This window comes from Phocoena sinus, chromosome 11, assembly GCF_008692025.1.
Source record: "Phocoena sinus isolate mPhoSin1 chromosome 11, mPhoSin1.pri, whole genome shotgun sequence".
Lineage (NCBI taxonomy): Eukaryota > Metazoa > Chordata > Mammalia > Artiodactyla > Phocoenidae > Phocoena > Phocoena sinus.
Window position 1 is genome coordinate 23,591,490 of NC_045773.1, and position 18,915 is coordinate 23,610,404.

Genomic DNA, 18,915 nt, shown 5'->3' on the forward strand with positions numbered 1-18,915 from the left:
TGCGTTTTGGTATCCTTCTCTCTGGCTGCGTGGTAACCAGACCACAGGGGCTGATTTGGATTTGTGAGCACATCTTTACCTTGCTGATTCTCAACTCCTATCCTCCTATCCTCCAAGGAAGCAATCTCACAGGTGCACCCACAAGCATTTGGAAAAACATTTGACAATAAATTTCCAATATCAATGATGGAACAAAGCTGAAAGATAATTTTAGGTCAACATCTCAAGGGGTTCAATGAGTTCATTTTATTTCTGCTGCAAATGCTGTTTCATCTGAGGTGGAGCAAGGCAGGTCTGACAGTTTCGTTTAAAGAAATGTTCGTGGGTATTCCGCATTAAATTACTGTTTCGTGTTCTTCGGTCTTGAAAAATTTAAGAAACCTTGACATAGCGGACTACACCAATTTGGGGTCATTTAAATCCCATCCCTCCTCTTATTACTATTATTTTACCGAAAGGCATTATAACAGAGATACACTGCTTCTTGTCCAGGTGGAAGGTATATGTTTAATGTGGATCACAAATGAGACATAAAAGCTGGTTAAAGCCCTAGGTAGAATGGGTCAGGCACAGCCTTTTCCTGATAATGTTTCTTGGGAATCACATTTGGATTGATTTACACACATATTTGAGCATTGTATTGGGCATTACTACTGAGATCATGTGGAGGGTGAGGGAAGGGAGGAAGGGAGGAAGGAAGGAAAAAATGAGGGACCAGTAGTTGACAGCATAATAAATCAGAAGTGGGAGGGGGATAAAGAGGGGAAGGAGGGAACAAAAAGAAAGGAAACCAGCAACCCCTTGACTACCAAGCCCAAACCCAATTTTGGTTAAAGAAAAGAGGTGCTCTCATGACTGAGGAAAATTTTAACATCTCAATTAAAGCAACCCCTTAGAATGTGTCAAAAATGGGACAAAACCCTTAAAAATTTTTTTTTTCTTTCAGAGGAACATCTCCCTTTCGTTTCTGTAACACAGAAGTCAGATTTCATTTGCTGGCACAGATGTTTTTCAACAGACATGACTTGCTTAATTTTCCTGACAATGTGTTCAGTTATGTTAGAGACTTGCATACTCTTGGGAAGGGGCATGAGACACCAGCAAACCCAAACGCAGATAGGAGCAACTATATATCTTACTGTGCTAGTCTTTTAACTTTTGCAGTGTGTGTGTGTGTGTGTGTGTGTGTGTGTGTGTGTGTCCCTGTCCCCGTGCAGCGCCTGCTTTACTGTTTCAGTACACTGTGCTAACACTTGGTTACTATGTTCGGATCAGTAGGAGCCAAAGTTAGTAGCTTTGTAACAATTACTAGTTGCCTTTTTACTCTGTCTCTGAGGAGTACTCGATGTACTGCTTCTTGAAAACTGGCTTTAAAACGCGCTGATTTAAACAAACAAAGCAACCCCTTTGTCGAAGGCTGGAGTGTTTCCAGGAGTACCCTTCGATTCACCAGGGCGGAGGTGGGGGTGGGACTGTGTACACCTTTGAGATTCGGTTTCTGCATGCAGTACACATTCATTTTGGTAATCGAGGACATATTGCTGGATTTAAGAGGTCAAAAACAAGTCAGGAGCCGAGAAGAGCTCCAGGTTGTGAGAGAGGAAGGCGGCCACCCGTAATAAAATAACTAAAGATGCCCCCATCAGTAGGAAATTAGTGAAGTTTTAAATCTGCATCTTTGCTCCTAGTGGGCATCTGGAAAATGGGTGTGTAAACTTGCTGTCAATCGCTGGCCCTGTTTGCAGTCTGGGAAGGAGGGAAGAAACTTTGAGCCCAGACCGCTCCAAAGCGGGGGCTTTACCCTCTTTACCAACGTTCTTCCCTCCATTAAACGCAGAGGGAATACCTTTACTCCTCCTCTCCCCAGTGCGCATCCCCCTTCTCCATCATTAGTCAGCACGTCCCCTTTAAGAGCCGGAGGCCGTCTCTCCCTTTCTCCTCCCAGTCCCCCGCCCTTCACACCTTGGGTGGGAAAAGAGAGTGGGGCGGGGTGGCCCGAGAGGCAGGAGGGGCGGGATCATGGCGAGAGCTCCAATGGGCGTCCAAGCTGGCTGCCGTGAACCCCGTCAGCCAATGAGCAGCAGGCAGGGGGCGGGGCGGGGCGCTGTTGCAAAGCCTCCAACGTGGGCAGGCTGGAGGCCGCGGGGCAAGAAGCCCAGGGGGTGTGCGAGGGCTAGCGGCCGGGGGCGGGGCCTCGGGGATCGGCCGGGGCTGTGCCCCGGGGAGGCGAGCTGCTAGCGGTTGATTGTTCGGTTGCGAAGTGTGCGGGGTTCTCGCAGAGCGGAGGAGCCGTGCGGAGCCCGCAACTGCGTGCGCGCGCTCTGTCTTCGGCGCTGGGACAGCGAGGCGCACCGGGTCTTTGGAGCAGTGCGGGGTTGGCCGCGCCGTCCAGCCCGGAGTCTGCAGCTGGACGCTCGTAGCGGCGAGGAAGATGCCCACGGGCGCAGAGCTCCGGCTGCGAGCCTGAGCGCCTTCCTCGCAGCGGCGGCGGCACTTGGCGTGCACGGGGACTCCGAAGCCCGGCCAGGAGCGCGGCGGCAGAACGAGGAGTGCCGGCCAAGCACCCTTTGCCCGGATCCGTGGGGTTCGCAGCGGGCACGGGCGGGTCGGCCCGGATGGACGCGGGGTTCGCGGCCCCCTCCGGGCGCTGCGGAGCGGCTCGGGCACCGGGGGCCCGCTGAACGCCGGAGTCGCCGCCGCAGAGAGAACTTGTGCCGGCGGCCATGTCCCGACGCGGAGCCTAGTGCTGAGCGGAGCCCCCGCTGGCCCGCCCGCGCCTGCGGTCGCCCCGGACCTCGCAGCCCCAGCGCCGGGAGTTCGCTGCGCGCTCCAGACAAGATGGCGCGGCCGGTCCGGCGAGCGCTCGGGGCCCCGCGCCGCTCGCCTTGTCTTCTCCTCCACTGGCTGCTGCTGCTGCTGGTGCTACTTCGGCTGGAGCCCGCATCGGCCGCGGCCGGCCCGCGGGCGCCCTGCGCTGCCGCCTGCACTTGCGCTGGGGACTCGGTGGACTGCGGCGGGCGCGGGCTGGCGGCGCTGCCCGGGGACCTGCCCGCCTGGACGCGGAGCCTGTGAGTGCCGCCCTTTCCGTCCTCCCCGCGGCCCGGGACGCTGTCACTTGGGGACGGGGCGGCAGGGGTGTTTCCCCGGGAAAGGGGTGCGGATTGAGTTGCTTGTATGTGAAGTTGAATGAGCTGGAAAACTGTTCGCGTGGGATCGTAGTGGTGGTCGTTGGGGGTCCGGAGGAGAGAGGGCGTGCGTGCGAAGAAGTCGGGATGGGAAAAGCGTGCGTCTCGTGAGGGTCTGGATGTGCGCGAGCGTGGGTCTTGGGGATCTGGAGGAGGAAAGTGTACCTCGTGGGGGGAAGGATGTGATCGAGCGTGGGTCATGGGGTACGAAGGTGAGCGAGTGTGGGTCTTGAGGTTCTGGAGGAGAAGAAAGTGTCGTGGGGGTCAGGAGGTGAGTGAGCGTGGCTCCTGAAGGCCATCTGGGAGTTGGTGAGTGGGTGGGATTCTGGAGGTAAGAGAATGTGAGTAAAGAGTCAGGAGGTGAGAGTGTATGTCTGTGGGTGGAGAGTGGGAAACATCTGGAGGGGAGAGAGTGAGGAAGTCTGTCTGGGCGTCCCCGGGTGTTTCTTTTTTTCTCTTCTGTAACCCCACTCTCTCTTGTCTGAGCTGCTTGGCCTTCCAGTGGGTAATGAATGAAGGTGACTTTTGCCTCCAGTCTTCCATTTACATTATTTATTAGTGAGAGTGTGTGTAGCCGCCTCCTCATCTCCCCAGGACCTTGGTGGCCCGACTTGGCTCAGGCCCGGGGCAGAAGGACACCCTCTGAGTCCTTCCCTGGAGGACTCCCTGAGTTATCGGGCTTTGAGAGTTCCTGGAGATCTGTGACTGCTGGAAGTTGGTCCTTTTCCACCTGGTTGGCATTTTAGGGAACTGTGTTCCAGACCCTTGCTGTCTGTTCCCTAGGGGACCCATTGGGCTTGACGATCCAGTGGAGTGGGGCCCATCCTCTAGCATTTCTCCTCTATAAATGGTGCAAATTAATTTTGGGGTATTGCTACTTTGGAAGAGGGTGCCAGACTCTGGGTTGATTTAAGCAGAGTGTGTTTTACCCGCAGGAGGCTCTTTCCTGTGCTGTCCGGATTTTGGCCTATCCGGACTTGGTGGGACACTTCTTACAGGAGGTTTGGCAGGAAAACAACACCACCACCACATTAGATTTCTGTAAACATGGTAGAATGTCATAGGCTTTAAAAATTTCTGACAAATCTAGTCCATGAGTCAAAATGCTGTCCAGTCATCAGTAATTAACATTTCTGCAGAACTGTTAGTACCTTCCAGAAGAGGCCTAGGTTGAATAGTTCTGCTATTCAGTTGAATAATTGGACATCTTTCCTAGAATATAGAAGAGGCACAGTAGTAACCTCAGGCGGGACATTCACTGTTCAAAAAAGAGAAAGAAAACTGGTGACACCGGTTTTAACCAACACCTGTGGCTTGATCTAAGAACATGTGGTCTGGGAATCTGGTTGCTGTGAAGGGAAAGAAGGGAAGTTAATTCCTTTCTGACGTGAAGATCCTGTACCTTTGAGAGCGGGGCACAGATCTTTAGCTTGGACCACGCTGCACATGGGTCACTAGTGATCAGTCCTACAGAGTTATGAAACTGGACCGTTGACTTATGTGTAGGATCTCTCTTCAGTATTCTGCTGTTTCTTTGGAATCCCCTTAGGGAAGACCAGTGATCAAGGTGTGGGTTTTAACACAGGTGGTGGCTGTGTAAGGTAGTGGGAGATAGAGCCCAGCCTTGTCGTTAGGTAGTATTGTATTTAGTTGTGGTAGTCTTGGGTATTGTGGGTTTTCCTTTACATACTCTTAGTTTTTTAAAAAGTTAAATCATGTGGGTGGGATCAGACTAACATCTTAGGTGTTCACCTGTTGGAAGACTGACTCCCAATGCCAGGCGTCAGTGGCATCGTGGGGAAGGCACTTAGTTCAGAAGTGGTGGCTTCCTGGAGAGGACAGGGTGTCCTCTGTTTTCACTTTCCTGTGGCCACAAGATCCACTTTGCCTTGCCCTTTAATTTCTGGAGCAAAACTACTGGTTGTTTGGAGGGCTTTCTGTCTGCCTAAGGAGTGACATTTCACAAGTCATAAATACCTTTAAAATTGCAGTCTTTTCTCTTTTCCTCACACAGTTGATGATTAGTAAATGCCAAACTGGCTGTTTTGAGCTTCAGTTAGACTTTATACTGATGATGGTGTTAACTGATTCGATTTTAAGGTATGAGTAGTATGGCTTCTGGTTAGTATGTGGCAATGTGGTATTCAGTACAGAATGTATATCCTTTGAAAAATGTTTGTGAAGTTTTTTTTTTCTGATTAAAGAAAAAGCAAGCAAATGTGTTTTTATTTTTCCCTAGACTTCAGATTTCTCCATTTAAGTCATTAGTCTTAGTCTAAATTTTGCATCAGGATATTTATATCTTTTATATTCCTGACTATGATTCAGTAAGACTTTAGGGGAGAAAGTGTCTGTCTATAATATAATAAAATACCTTATAGTTTCACCACGTTTACACCCTCCGAGTCCATTGTGTCTAGAAAATGCTTTGAGCTAGTTTATAACCCCATGAACTAGATTTACTGCAGCTAGTTCAAACAATTTCAGGCTGTGGGTTTGAGATAGAAGGGGACCTGTGGCTTTATGGAATTATTTTATTTTTTTTGCTTTTGTAAACAGTGCATCTAATTTTGGAGTTGCTCCTAAGCCCCGCATAAGGAAAGTAAAACTCTTTTAACAGTGGATGTAAACGCGGTTTGAATAGCAGAACTGGAATGGCGCTGGGAGAAAGGAAAATACGTTCATTCCCAGGGCCTGAGGATAACTTATTCAACACAATAACTTATAGTTGTAGTAGTTGAGCCATTACTTGAGTTTGCCGTCCCATTACGTAGGTGCGATTGGCCTTGTCCAACCAGCACATTCATAAATAGCTCCCAGCACTGCCACTCCCTATTCCAACTTCCCAGAACCTTAGAAGATGTTGAACTTCTTAGAACTCAGATGTTTGCTTTCTTTGAAATTATTTTGGAGAGCATGGCTTCAGAAGCTGTTTAAGACGCGTTAAACACGATTTACCTTAGACTCTTGTGTGTGGCGTGAAGTTGAGCACAGTATTGCTTGCTTACAGGGTCTGGCAGCTAGCTCAATGATGGCCTAATGGGATTGTGATAGGAAGGCAGGCAGGGCCTTGGAGGAGGAACAAATGATTCTCCTTCTCAGTGTGGAAGGAAGATGACATGGCATTCGGAAGCAAGGACATCCCTTAAAGGTCATCAAGTATGGCTATTCTGAGTCACATTAAGACAACTGTATTGATTTGGGTCTCTTTGTATTTTGTCTCCCTTCGTGTTTGCAGTACCGAAGCTGGGTGACTTAATCGAACCTCTGTTGGTTTGGGCACCAGAGTGGTGCTTATGATTACATTAGAAGATAAACACAGGTCCCATGGTGGTTGCCATTGTAGTTGGGAAGCATAGAGGGCCTTTGTCTTTCAAATTTTACAGCTGTGCTGGAAGGCCCAGGTGTTGGGGTGTTGTGAATTAAGGGTTTGGAAAATATTTTCCATCCTGTTTATGCAAATGAGATTTAAAGTGCAGATGACCAAATTGTTCCAGAACCTAAGCTGAGATTCTTGTGTGTGTGTGTGTGTGTGTGTGTGTGTGTGTGTGTGTGTGTGTTTAAGAAGTAGATTCTTGTCTGGATTACCCCGAGGTCTTCCCTTCTGCCCATTATCCTCTTTGAGTCTCTGTATCACTTAAGAATAAGAACTCAGCAGACCATGAGCATCTTCCGATTGGTGGGGGTGGGCAAAGCGTTTTTCTGAATAAGGACCCTTTCGAACACAGGGTAATGGGCAGAGAGAAAATCTGAAAAGTGCAAGTGCTTTTAAAGTTTTGGGCAGCTTTAGTCTGAGCCCAGAGTCCTTTTCTTTGCAACAAGTGTCAGAGGCCTGGCCTCAATTCCCCTGCATGATGGAGCACTTGTCTGTTAAGAGTTTTCTGACACTTTTTTTGAGTTAAGTGGAAGTCTGGGAAATGAAATTGGTTGCCTTTTTAAGGGACAGGATTTAAGTCCCTCTGATATGAAATTATGGCCGTAAAATCTAATTTTTGAGGACTGTGAAATTAGGAAGTGCCGGGAGACCCCCAGGGCCCAATACAAATGAACTGTGTTGGCCCACGGTGCCTCTTGCCTTTAGGGTACGTCAGGGCTGTTCTTGCTCCTCCTTTCCAAGGGACTGTGTTAAAAAGAAGCGTGCTTTCCTTTTCCGGAATTACACTGGGTCACCAGATTTCCCAACCTTTGGACTTTTGAATGTATTGTCGGTAGTAATTCTTCATCTCCAGAAAGATGACGATTCTGTGCAGAGTAACGAGAGCTGGTTCCCAGTGGACGTCCACATGCGCGGGCCCGCCAGCCCTGCTCCAGGGGCCGCGAGTTTCTCTCCCTGTCGTGTTAATGCCTTGGCCCGAGTTCCCCACGCAGCCTTCCCTGAGCACGTTGGGATGGCCTCTGGCTGACCTTTTTCTCTCCCTCAAACACCACGCTCACAATGAAAGGGCCTCTCCCCCATTCTGCAGAGGTGTCTCCCTGGTGCAAAGGCTTTTCAGCATCTTCTCTTTCAGAATGAACAGGAATGCGAGAGAGCTACTAGGGTTTTGTGTGACTTAACAATGCCCCCGGCCCAGTTCTGTGCACCTGCTGTAGCCCGGAAGGTCTGTTATCCGGGAAAGGAGGTTGTTTAAAATAGCCATTGGTTATTTTAAAAGTGACACCAGAGAGGGAAGTCTGGGAAAGGGATTCGTAGAATTGAAAGTCGCTCAATAAGTAATCAGGGATGTTCGCGGTACCAAGGTCGTTGGCTTAAAACTCAAAGGGATTCCTCTGACTTACCCCATAAGTTGAAAGACTTCAAGTTTCATGAGCAAGCCTGATTTTCAACGACTTGTGAATGAGTTTGGTGATATTAACTCATTGGGGACCTTCCCCCTCCTCAGCAACTGCAACTTGAAACCCTGGGGGTCTTTTAGAGCAGGGCTCTGGGCTGTGTTAATATTCAGAGCTGTTTACAATGGATGCAGTTTCAAAGGCTGAAGGCATTGTCTGGAGACAGGAGGGAGGAGAGGTGGGAGGAAAGTTCCCAGGCAGAGGAGGGGAAGTATCTAAAAATCTCCAATGTTCCCTGGCCGGTGGCGAATTTAGGAACCGTTAGCGGGGTTTTTTAATGACTTAAGCATGGCATTGAACCTGTGGGTCCATTCCATCTACCTCCTGGCTTCAATTCATGGTGTCTGTCAGTAATGTGGCTGTCTTCTGCCCATTAAAGTGTAGGAATCCGTCAGAAACTCAGATCTGTTTTTATGTCCTCATGGAAAGAAGTAGGACTTTGAAGACCAGAGGTTAAAAATTTCACAATAATTAACCCTCTTGGAGTTATTTTTTCTGTATAACTGCAGGGTTTAGAATAGTAGTCCAGACTTACCTAATAATTGGCCAATTGTAGGACTAAGGCTGAGAAATTTTCTACTGAAGAACCTGATAGACGATTGTTGCCATGAAGCAAAATTAATAGTTAAATCAGGATTACAGAAAAAATGAATATTGTGACTTGTCTGTGGTCTAATTGAAAGTTGCCAATTTGTACCCTGGTTTTGTTTTTTTATGGGTTTTTTTTTTTTTTTGGTGGGGGCATGCTTATGAATTTTTCTTAGCCAAAGGCTTTGTGCTTTAGTATAAACATACTATACTAGTATGTTTATATAATTTAATACTTCACGTGTGGTTTCAATATAAGTACTTTACACATAATCTTCTGAAACGCAAGCTATAAACCCAGTCTGCTTATAAAAGGTGCTCGTTTTTTTAAAAAAGCTGCTTCCCTGTTTCCCTGGGTTTCGTGCTTTTCATGTCCTGCCTTCAGGTGTTCGCTTTGTCCTCTGGGTGGGCATTTGATGCCTGATTGTACCCTGGGTCTTGGGTTGGGTTATTGATGGGGAAAAGAGCCGGTGAGGGCAAAGCTTTCCTTCACTCTTACTGTTAATTATTTGGATGCCTCATCCCTGCTGGTCACACCCAGTGCTCACCATTCACTAGGGAATAGTGATGAAGAGATTGGAAATTATTTCTAGGGTCCATTCCTGTCTCCACCACCCTACAGCTGTGTGTGTGATTTGTGGCGAACCTCTTCCCTTTGTTTCTAAAAAGGGGATCATAATATTCTATCTTAAGCTGCTGTGAAGACTAAGTTAGGTGACACGTGTATTCAGCCCAGTCCAGTGTGAATCAGTCACCTCAGGCTAAGGCCCCAGTAACTCACGTTTTGCATCCTCTCGTGGCAAGTCTCTCCAAGTCAGAGTTCCTGGTGACAGAGGCTTCCTGGGAAAAGTTTACTTTTCTGATAATGAAGATCTCTTTTGGCGTAAGCAGGTGGCAGGGCTCACAACCCAAACAGCCTTCTGCCGTGAAGTTTTTGGTGGTATGTATAGAGTGAAACTTTATGTGCCCTTGGGAAGCTCAGACAAATTCAGGGGGGAAGCTATGAACAGTTGCAAAAAATTATATGAATTAGGCAATTAGCAAAAGTGATTGAGGTGGTTTATAAATGTATTCCAGTTGTGCAGATACTTCTGTCTACTGAACATTACTCTTCTGGGAGGTGGGGTATGGGAAGGAGGCCGGGAAGTGAGAGGCCCTTAAACTAATAATTTTATCCCATTATTTCCCAGGGTTTCATTGAAACTGAGCCCTATGAGATGCTCGGTCAATTGCTTGGAAACATGCAGATGTGCTCTTCCAATCAAGGGTTAGGTTGCAGACTGGGGCCGGCTGAATCCTGCGCTGTACCCACTTCTCTTTGGAAATGTTTGGGGGAGGAAGTGTGAGGGGAGATGATTGTGGGGTTGTGTGCAGAGAGCTGGAGAGCTCTGACATTTTTCGTTTGTTTTGGTTTGTTTGCCATTGTACAGTAACTTTGTAGGGGACACGGGCAGTGAGCACAGGGTCATCTGAGGAATCTGGCAAGGATGCCACCTGAAGAGCCATTTGCTTTTGCTCATGCACCTGTACCTGCATCCCTTCCCCCGTGAATGGCCATGATTCACAGCCTTGCCCACATGAACGGCTACGATTGTTTGCGTCTTTATTACTATTTAATCTAGCATAACCGGTAAAGCCCATTGTGTGAACAACCAATCCGTTCATCTCTGCAAGTCCTAATACATCTTGGTTTCCTTATGAACCAGGATGCAGGTTCCAATCACTGCTTGTTCAGTTTATCTTGGCAAAAGGTGGCATTCAGAGAGCTTAAAGAAAGCATGGCCTGTCTCTCTTTAAGCACTTTGCATTGATTATTCTTTAAACTTTTATGGTGCCCAGGTCTCTAATCTTTTATGATCTGCAAGTATTTTTTTTTCTCAAGTTGTCTTATTATTAGGAAGAAAATGAATGGAATGGGTGAGGGTCTGCCCTGCAGTAGAGTTGCCTAAATGCTAAGAAACGAGATAATGGAGGGTTTTTTTTTTTTGCTGATTAAAAGCAAATCACACAACTTCATCTTCTAAGACTCCTTTATACAGCATTTACAAAGTGTCCCCCTCCCCCACCTCCACTTCCTCACTTCCTGTCCTTTGCTCCTTCCACCAGTTTATAATTTGCCATTCAAGTAATGTGGCGCTTATCCTGGCCAGGGCATACATTGCACTGATAAATTGTTTCTCGCTGGATTACCCTACTTGATGATAGCCTGTTAGTTACAATGAGAAGAATTGAGCACTTTAGAACTGGAGAATGGATAATCTCACTTTAGTTCCAAATTTTGTAGTGGCCTTGCTCTTCGTTTGAAAGCATTTGTACCCCCAGCAGTGGCACTTTGGACTGGATGAAAAGACAGTGACACACAGGGCTCGCCTGGGTGACAACTACTCACTGACTGGCAGTTCCCCATCCCCTCCCCTCCCCTCCTCCCCCTCCTCCCCTCCCCTCCTCCCCCTCCTCCCCCCTCCCCCTCCCCCCTCTCCCCCTCCTCCCCCCGCCCCCCCTCCCCCCCTCCCCCCCTCCCCCCCTCCCCCCCTCCCCCCCTCCTCCCCCCCTCCCCTCCCTCCCCCCTCCCTCCCCCCCTCCCCCTCCCCTCCCCCCTCCTCCCCCTCCCTCCCCTCCCCCCCTCCCCCCTCCCTCCCCCCCCCCCCCCCCCCCCCTCCTCCCCCCCCTCCCCCCCCCTCCCCCCCTCCTTCCCCCGCCCCCCTCCTCCCCCCCTCCTCCCCTCCTCCCCCTCCCCCCTCCTCCCCCCCTCCCCTCCCTCCCCCCCATCCTCCCCCTCCCCTCCCCCTCCCTCCCCCCCTCCTCCCCTCCCCTCCCCCTCCTCCCCCTCCTTCCCCCCCTCCCTCCCCTCCCTCCCCTCCCTCCCCCTCCCCTCCCCTCCCCTCCTCCCCCTCCCCTCCTCCTCCCCCCCTCCTCCTCCCCCTCCCCCCCTCCCCCCTCCCCCTCCTCCCTCCCTCCTCCCCCTCCCCCTCCCCCTCCCCCCTCCTCCCCCTCCCCTCCTCCCCCCCTCCCTCCCCCCCTCCCCCCCTCTCCCCTCCCCTCTCCTCCCCCCCTCCCCTCCTCCCCCCTCCCCTCCCCCCCTCCCCTCCTCCCCCCTCCCTTCCTCCCCCTCCCCCTCCCCCCTCCCTCCTCCCCCTCCCCCTCCCCCTCCCCTCCTCCCCCTCCCCTCCTCCCCCCTCCCCTCCCCCTCCCCTCCTCCCCCCCCCCTCCTCCCCCTCCTCCTCCCCCTCCCCTCCTCCCCCCTCCCCCTCCTCCTCCCCTCCCCCTCCCCTCCTCCCCCCTCCCCCCTCCTCCCCTCCCCCTCCTCCCCCCCTCCCCCCTCCCCCTCCCCCTCCCCCCTCCCCCTCCCTCCCCCTCCCCCTCCCCCTCCCCCCCTCCCCCCTCCCCCTCCCTCCTCCCCCCTCCCCTCCCCCCTCCCCTCCCCCCTCCCCTCCCCCCTCCCCTCCCCCTCCTCCCCTCCCCCCTCATTATTTACTTTTGGCTGCATTGGGTCTCTCTTGCTGCACCTGGGTTTTCTCTAGTTGTGACAAGCAGGGACTGCTCTTCTTTGTGCTGTGTGGGCTTCTCATTTCAGTGGCTTCTCTTTGTTGCCAAGCGTGGGCTGTAGGTGCGCGGGCTCAGTAGTTGTTGCTCCCGACATGTAGGATCTTCCCAGACCAGGGCTCAAACCCATGTCCCTTGCATTGGCAGGCAGATTATTAACCGCTGCGCCACCAGGGAAGTCCCACAGCTTCTCTTTCTAGTGAGGGGAAGATCTGAAAAGTCTGATTTAAAAAAAAAAAATTCTGAATTAATGGAACATTAGATATGCAGCCAAGAACTTAAAAAACTAAGTCACTTCTGCTGGTATAGGGTGTTTTTTCTTACCTTTTTATTAGGGAGATTACAGGCATCTACACAAGTGGACAGAATAATGTAATGAATTTTATGTACCATCCCCCAGCGTCAACAAATAGCCACTTATGGCTCCTTTTTTTATAAACTTTTTAAAAGTTACTTTCCATTTACAGTTATTGTGAAATATTGGCTATAATCCCTGAGTTGTACAATACATCCTTGAGCCTATCTTGTACCCAGTAGTTTGTACCTCTCATTCCCCCACCCGTATATTGCCCCCCCAACTGGTAACTGCTAGTTTGTTCTCTAAGTCTGAGTCTGCTGCTTTTTAGTTATATTCCTTAGTTTGTTGTATTTTTTAGGTTCCACATGTAAGTGATATCATACAGTATTTGTCTTTCTCTGTCTGACTTATTTCACTGAGCATAATGCCCTCCAAGTCCATACACGTTGCTGCAAATGGCGAATTTCGTTCTTTTTTGTTGCTGAATAGTATTCCATTGTGTGTGTGTGTGTGTGTGTGTGTGTGTGTGTGTGTGTTTGTGTATCACATCTTCTTTATCCATTCATCTATTGATGGGCACAGGTTGTTTCCGTATGTTGGCAGTTTAAGTAATACTGCTGTGAACATTGGGGTGCATGTATCTTTTTGAATTAGTCTTTTTGTTTTTTCGGATATATACCCAGGAGTGGGGTTGCTGGGTCGTATGGTAATTCTATTCTTAGTTTTTTGAGGAGCCTACATACAGTTTTCCACAGTTTGCACCAGTTTACATTCCCACCAACAGTGTACCAGGGTTCCCTTTTCTCCACATCCTCTCCAGCTTTTTTAATTTGTGTTCTTTTTGATGATAATGGCTCCTCTTGTTTGAGCTATGCCTTAATAACACTTGTCCCTTTCCATTTGGAAACAGATCCAAGCATATCACTTCATCTGTAAATGTAGAGGTTTTTAAAAATTAAGATATAAGTATTTTTTGAGAAAATTTAAATTTCATTTCATTCACTGTGGGGTGGTTTAAAGAAATGTGAACTTGAAGAGCCTTGGGGAAAAAAATCAGCATTTATTTTGAGTCTGTTTTTTCCAAAGGGAATTGTGGTAAGCTATACATTTAAAGAATGTTTATTGAGTGCATACTGTGTACACTCTTAATTTATATGTTCTCAGAATACAGTTTTTCTCTCTCTTGTGGGAGGTACTTAGAAAGTTCTTTTGTGCTAGAGTCTTTTGCCAGAAATGTGTAATTCTGAGGAACTCTCATCTCTCCCCATGTAGCTCTTAATTGGGCGGTTTCTACTATGCTATTAATTGTTGATTAGAATCCTTTAGTGAACAAACATAATTCCGAATGGGTCATTTAAAAAGTGATATTTCAGATATTGTTGGTTAATAGAGGGGTAATTAGCCATTGGTTGTAGTTAAGTCATGAGTCTGAATTGAGTTAACTATTGTTTACTTTGTAAGGCCGGACCTTCCAGCTGTGGCTGCTTGAGGCTGCTTTAAATAGAGTTCGAGGCACCCTGGAAGAAAATCCCCCAAAAGCAAAGAACTACAGTCCTGGAACCCTCTGTGCTTGATTTAAACTTCACACAGATTTGAAAATGCTTTTCTTCAAGTAGCTGCAGAATGCTTTGGTTTTGTTTTGTCAAAGTCCATAGTTTAATTTCTCCACAGCCTGTTACTTTGTTGGTTAGGAGAGCCTTTTAGGACAGATTTCATGCTGGTTGCAGCTTAATTAGGAATCCAAATGGGAGTTACATAGTCATTCACTTTATCAAAGTCTGTGGAATGATTTCCATATTCTGTTTCTGAAAATCGAATTCTGTGTAGATTATGTAGTCTTCGTTGGTTTTAAATGCTGTCCAACACGGTCAGGTTAAGCTCATGGTTGTTTTAAGCTTAATTAAATTGATATCATATTTGATTAGATACCATCTTACATGGATACTGTGTTTAGGAAAGTGGAAACACAGTCCAAAGTGTTTAAGAAAGATTTAACAGGGGAGGAGGTGCAGGGTTGGGGGTACTTAGAATTGAGAAATTCTGACTGAGTTTAATTTCAGTTTTGTAAGTTAGGAGAAATTCATTCTTTCATCTGATTTCAGCAGTGTGATACTTTGGTCCAGCAACATGCATCTTATATTTTAATTTTTTTTTTTTAATTAAAAACATTTTTTTTTTTCCTGTGATTTCCTCCCTCCACCTGGGCTGGTGTGAGTTTCTGGCACACGAGCTCCCAGTGCTTGCAAAACTTATAAACAGCCAGAAGAGCTTGTTGCTTCCAGGAAGTTGGTTGTTGATCCAGCAACGTGATGGATGCAGAAGCTACAGCTCAAATGGGATGGGGTTTCCTTTCGTCTTGGGAGGAGAGGAGATCCAGAAAGCGATCTGAAATGTTTTATAGCTCTTGAGGTCTGCCTCATCCCAAATTCCTTTGAATGTTTTCTCAGATTTGGTGTCTGTGTGGGACTCTTGGCCACAGTGGTTTGGCCTCATCGATGGTTGTGTTTTGTCCAAGAGAAAAATCTTCTATGGAGCTTTTTGGATTCTTTCACAAGTTCATTTGAAACAGTACTGTGAATTGATTAAATTATATTACATTCCAGACTGTCCTAAAATAAAGACTTGTTGAACTCAAATATTTTTTTTGTGGGGGGCTGTCTAGGGAACTTTATTATATGTGAAATCTGGGAGCTCAGTGTATCTTTCTGGGCAGAAATGAGCCCACATTTTCAAGAACCCCTTCTTAAAGGGGTTCTTGACCAAAGAGGGCTAAAAATTATTGACCTAAAAGGAAAAAGAATAGTTGTCTTAAAGCTGTGAAGGCAGGAATGTGGATGGATGGAAAAGAGCCCATGGCTGGGTATCAGGAGACTTTGGGGTTTTGTCCCAGCTCTGCCCCTGATTGGCAGTGTGACCTTGAGCTGATCAGTTAATTTCCTTTCTGTAAAGGGGATGTATGACTTCTGCATACATACAGGCATATGAGTCTATCCGAATTGAAACAAACAAGGAATAAACTGACTACTCATTGGCTGGTAAGAATCAGTCAATTGATCTGTGTGTCTAGGATACTTACTTAAAAGTCACCTTTGTATATTTGGTGTTTCTGAGTGGAATCCTCAGATGGATGCCCTGGGCAGCAAAGGGAAACATGGTGTGCTTGGGGGACTGTCAGTGAGGGAGTTAATGCAGGGGGCAAATACTCCACCGTATTTCTTTCTTTGATCGTTGCCTCTTTTTCCCTCTGACCTGAAGAAAACTATGGAAGCTAGCGCAGACCTACTTTCGATCTTCAATTTAGCTTTTTAAGATCTTAGGTCACAAAAGGCAAATAAATTAAGGGCCTGTTTTTTCAAGAGTCAATTATCTCTGCCTTTCTTAGGGCCACTGCAGGCAGCATCTTTCTCGAGTGGGCCTTCACTGCGTAGTTCTGATGAGTGAAGTTGTAGGTGGTGTTGATAAGCTGCCTGAAGGGAGTAGATGAGCCACCTGTAGCCGATTCACTAGTAATCGCCTGAGGAAGGGCAGCTACACACCCCTTCATCAGTCCTCTCTGAGCTGGCTCGCCATTGACAACATGCAGGGAAGGCGGTGGGTATCAGCGTAGCTTTTAACCCTTTCAACAGGGAGCTCTTTTGAGGTTGCCTTTCAAGGTGGAAACTCAACAGCTTAATATGTACAGTCCAGGGGCTTGAGTTCTCCACTTTTGAAGTCTTTCTCGTACTCTTTTTTTGGTCAAGTTCATACCAAGTGACCCATCTGCCTGGGTCTTCATTGGTTCCCTCTTGGTCAAACACTGGTCTTGAAAATTGTGGTCCTTGTCACAATTGGACTCCTTAGAAGACTTTGTCGTGCCGAGCCTGGGAGCTTTTCTTTTCTGTGTCCTGAATATCCACCTTTCTTCCACGTGGAGTTTGTGCCGTCAGTGGAATCTCTTGGGCTTTTCTTTCCCTTCCGCTCATTCTTTGTCACGTACACTTTCGTAAGGTGGAAGCTTTGGATTTTTCTCTCTTTTTTTTCTTTAGAACTAGTTCTTGGAATCTGGAACCTTGTTTGGGGCTACAGCTAAAATACAATGAAGTTGGAGGCACAATTAGTGGTTTAGAACTTCTTGACAGGAAGTTTAACAAGAGTTAGGGACTACTTTAGGACTAAAGGAAATGGTCCAAAGAACTAGACTTTCATTTTTTTTATTATTCTCCCTTTAAGACCTAAAGGTGGCCTTTGCCCAGGTGCTTTCTGAGATCAAAATAGGCCAAATAGTCCCCCCACTCTTCCACAAGCTTCTTTTGTCAACATTAGACACTCTCTCTGTTATTCGCTTGACTTTGTTCCGATGGATTTATTATTTCTATCTTGTCCTCTCCCAGAGGAAAGCGTCTCTCTGGTTAGGTGAGTTTTCACACATCCCTGTCTCTTTTTCTCCACTTAGACTTGAAAGCAGCAGGATTGTTCACTTTCATGTACCCAGGAATCCTTGATAATTATTTGTTTGTTGCCCGATAGCTCTCCTTCTTGGGGCTTGGTGCACCTTTTTTCTGGGCAGAAAGGATCCCATGTTTTCATTGTGTCTGGAAAGGGTTCTGTAATTTACCCTCCAAGTGTGATTACTCCTAATTGACCTGTGCTGAGGACTCAACAAAAGGGTTTTTTGGAGTTGAGATATAAGGAGTAAAAGGCCATTTTCTTTGTGCTGAAGATCTGTTTTCCCGTGAAGAGCCAGCTGATGGGTAAAGGGATACATTCAGGAACTTCAATCGTGGTACTTCCTGTAGCGGGGACCTTCAGGGCGAACGCATAGCTTGCGTTTTGTCTGAATTTATATGTTGAAGAGCACTTTTGCAGAGAATATTTGACCTAAAACAAAAATTATGGATGGGCCTCCCTTCCTTTACCCTTTACCCTTATTTTCTACTCTCTGCTTGAGAACCACTTCAAAGAATCAGATGTGTTGGTGCCAGACGCCATGCAGTTATTGTTAAAAGAATTTGGAAATATAATTGAAAACAAACTTTGTTGAGCAGAGCAGATCTAGGCGAGTTCTTACTTTGAGGGAGAAGGGAATTCCAAGTTTTTGCTCTATTTGGAGCTGATGTCTCTGAACACTTGTTCTGCGAGATGAATCATCTGTGAATTCTACATCTGGGAGTTATATATTGGGAAATGGCATTCTTTTTAAATGTAGAAGAAACACAAAAGCTTAAAGTTACATTGTAGTTGGAAAATTCTAGTCAGAGTTTTAAAAAATGAGCACTGAGGTGAAATTGGCAGAATGATTGGACATGAGCTTGTGATCCCTGAAATAGACATGTCCATATTTGGAAAGCAGTATGACGGCCACACTTATTTACCGAGACCCCCTCCCTTTGTTTTGAGACAGATGACATTTAAAACAAGTTTTATGAACATCAACTTATCCGAATCATTAGTTAAGGCACATGTGACATGAGAGTCTGAATTTATTTTAGCATTTGTCTTGAACTTTTAAAGTTTAAGCTGTGTTAACCCATGAAAAGGCCAGAACGGTGCAGCATTTCAGGATCTCCTGGGGAAGATAATACTGTGTTCCTGTCCTCTACAAAGCCCCCTTCACGTCCCATGTGTGATGGTGGGTGTGTTGGTGGTGGAGATGAGGCAGCCATGCTTTTAGGTGGTACAGTGGTAGTGGTGGTGCTTGTGTCTACCGTCCTGGGTGACTCTGGGCAGTTTACTTAGCTTCCCTCTGACTCCGTTCCCTCTTATGTTAAATGAGGATAATCATAGTGCCCACCTCACTAAACTTGTTATGAGGACAAAATTGAAATACTTTATAATTGTTAGAAGGGGGCCCAACACATAGCAGTAAGTTTGTGTTTTTGCATCAGGACACATGGACATGCACTCATTTAACTGTCATCTTCACTCTGTGAAATATCTTATGTCTTTGTTATGCCTGAGGCCCAGAGTGGTTGAATTAACCTGCCCAGAATCTAGCACCTTTCCAGAGTTAGAACCCACACCCGACTCTACATAGCGGTATTTAGAAAGAATACAGTAAGACTGGCGTTGTCTGCTTTTTTGTGTTTCTCTTGCCTCCCTTTCGAGTTTCTGAATTCCTTGAGGCCTGTGATTGGCCGATCACCTCCTTGGTGGCCTGAAGCACCTAACACTTAGTTCTATGGACGGTGCTCCGTAAATGGTGTCTAGAAGAGCACGTGTCTTCGTTGGCAGGCTGGTGTGTCAGCATCCATTTCTGTGTGCCCCTTTGGTGCAGGGGGTGGCAGCCTGCGCGTATGTCTCGCCATCTGTTGTTTATTGTTTCTGCGAGGTTGTGGTTTGTGTTCCTGTTCTATGTTTCTTTGGTTTCTGGAGCAACTGCGAATATTATATGCCCGGGGATCAAAAAAAGTAAACTATTTATAAACAGTAAAGTATCCTTGGGTTTGGAAAGTGTTTTTCTCAAATGCGTGTGTATTTGGTGGCTTTATTATA

General features: G+C 47.2%; 1 protein-coding gene across 1 annotated transcript in view; it reads left to right on the plus strand.

The window, feature by feature from the left end:
- Nucleotides 1-2,814: 2,814 nt before the first annotated feature.
- The window catches only part of LRIG1 (leucine rich repeats and immunoglobulin like domains 1), a 120,327-nt gene continuing 104,226 nt past the window's right edge, over nucleotides 2,815-18,915 (plus strand). Inside the window, exon 1 of the mRNA XM_032648473.1 lies at nucleotides 2,815-3,068. Within this exon, the coding sequence (XP_032504364.1) occupies nucleotides 2,839-3,068 (230 nt within the window). The 5' untranslated portion in view covers nucleotides 2,815-2,838. The remainder of the gene's footprint in view (nucleotides 3,069-18,915) is intronic.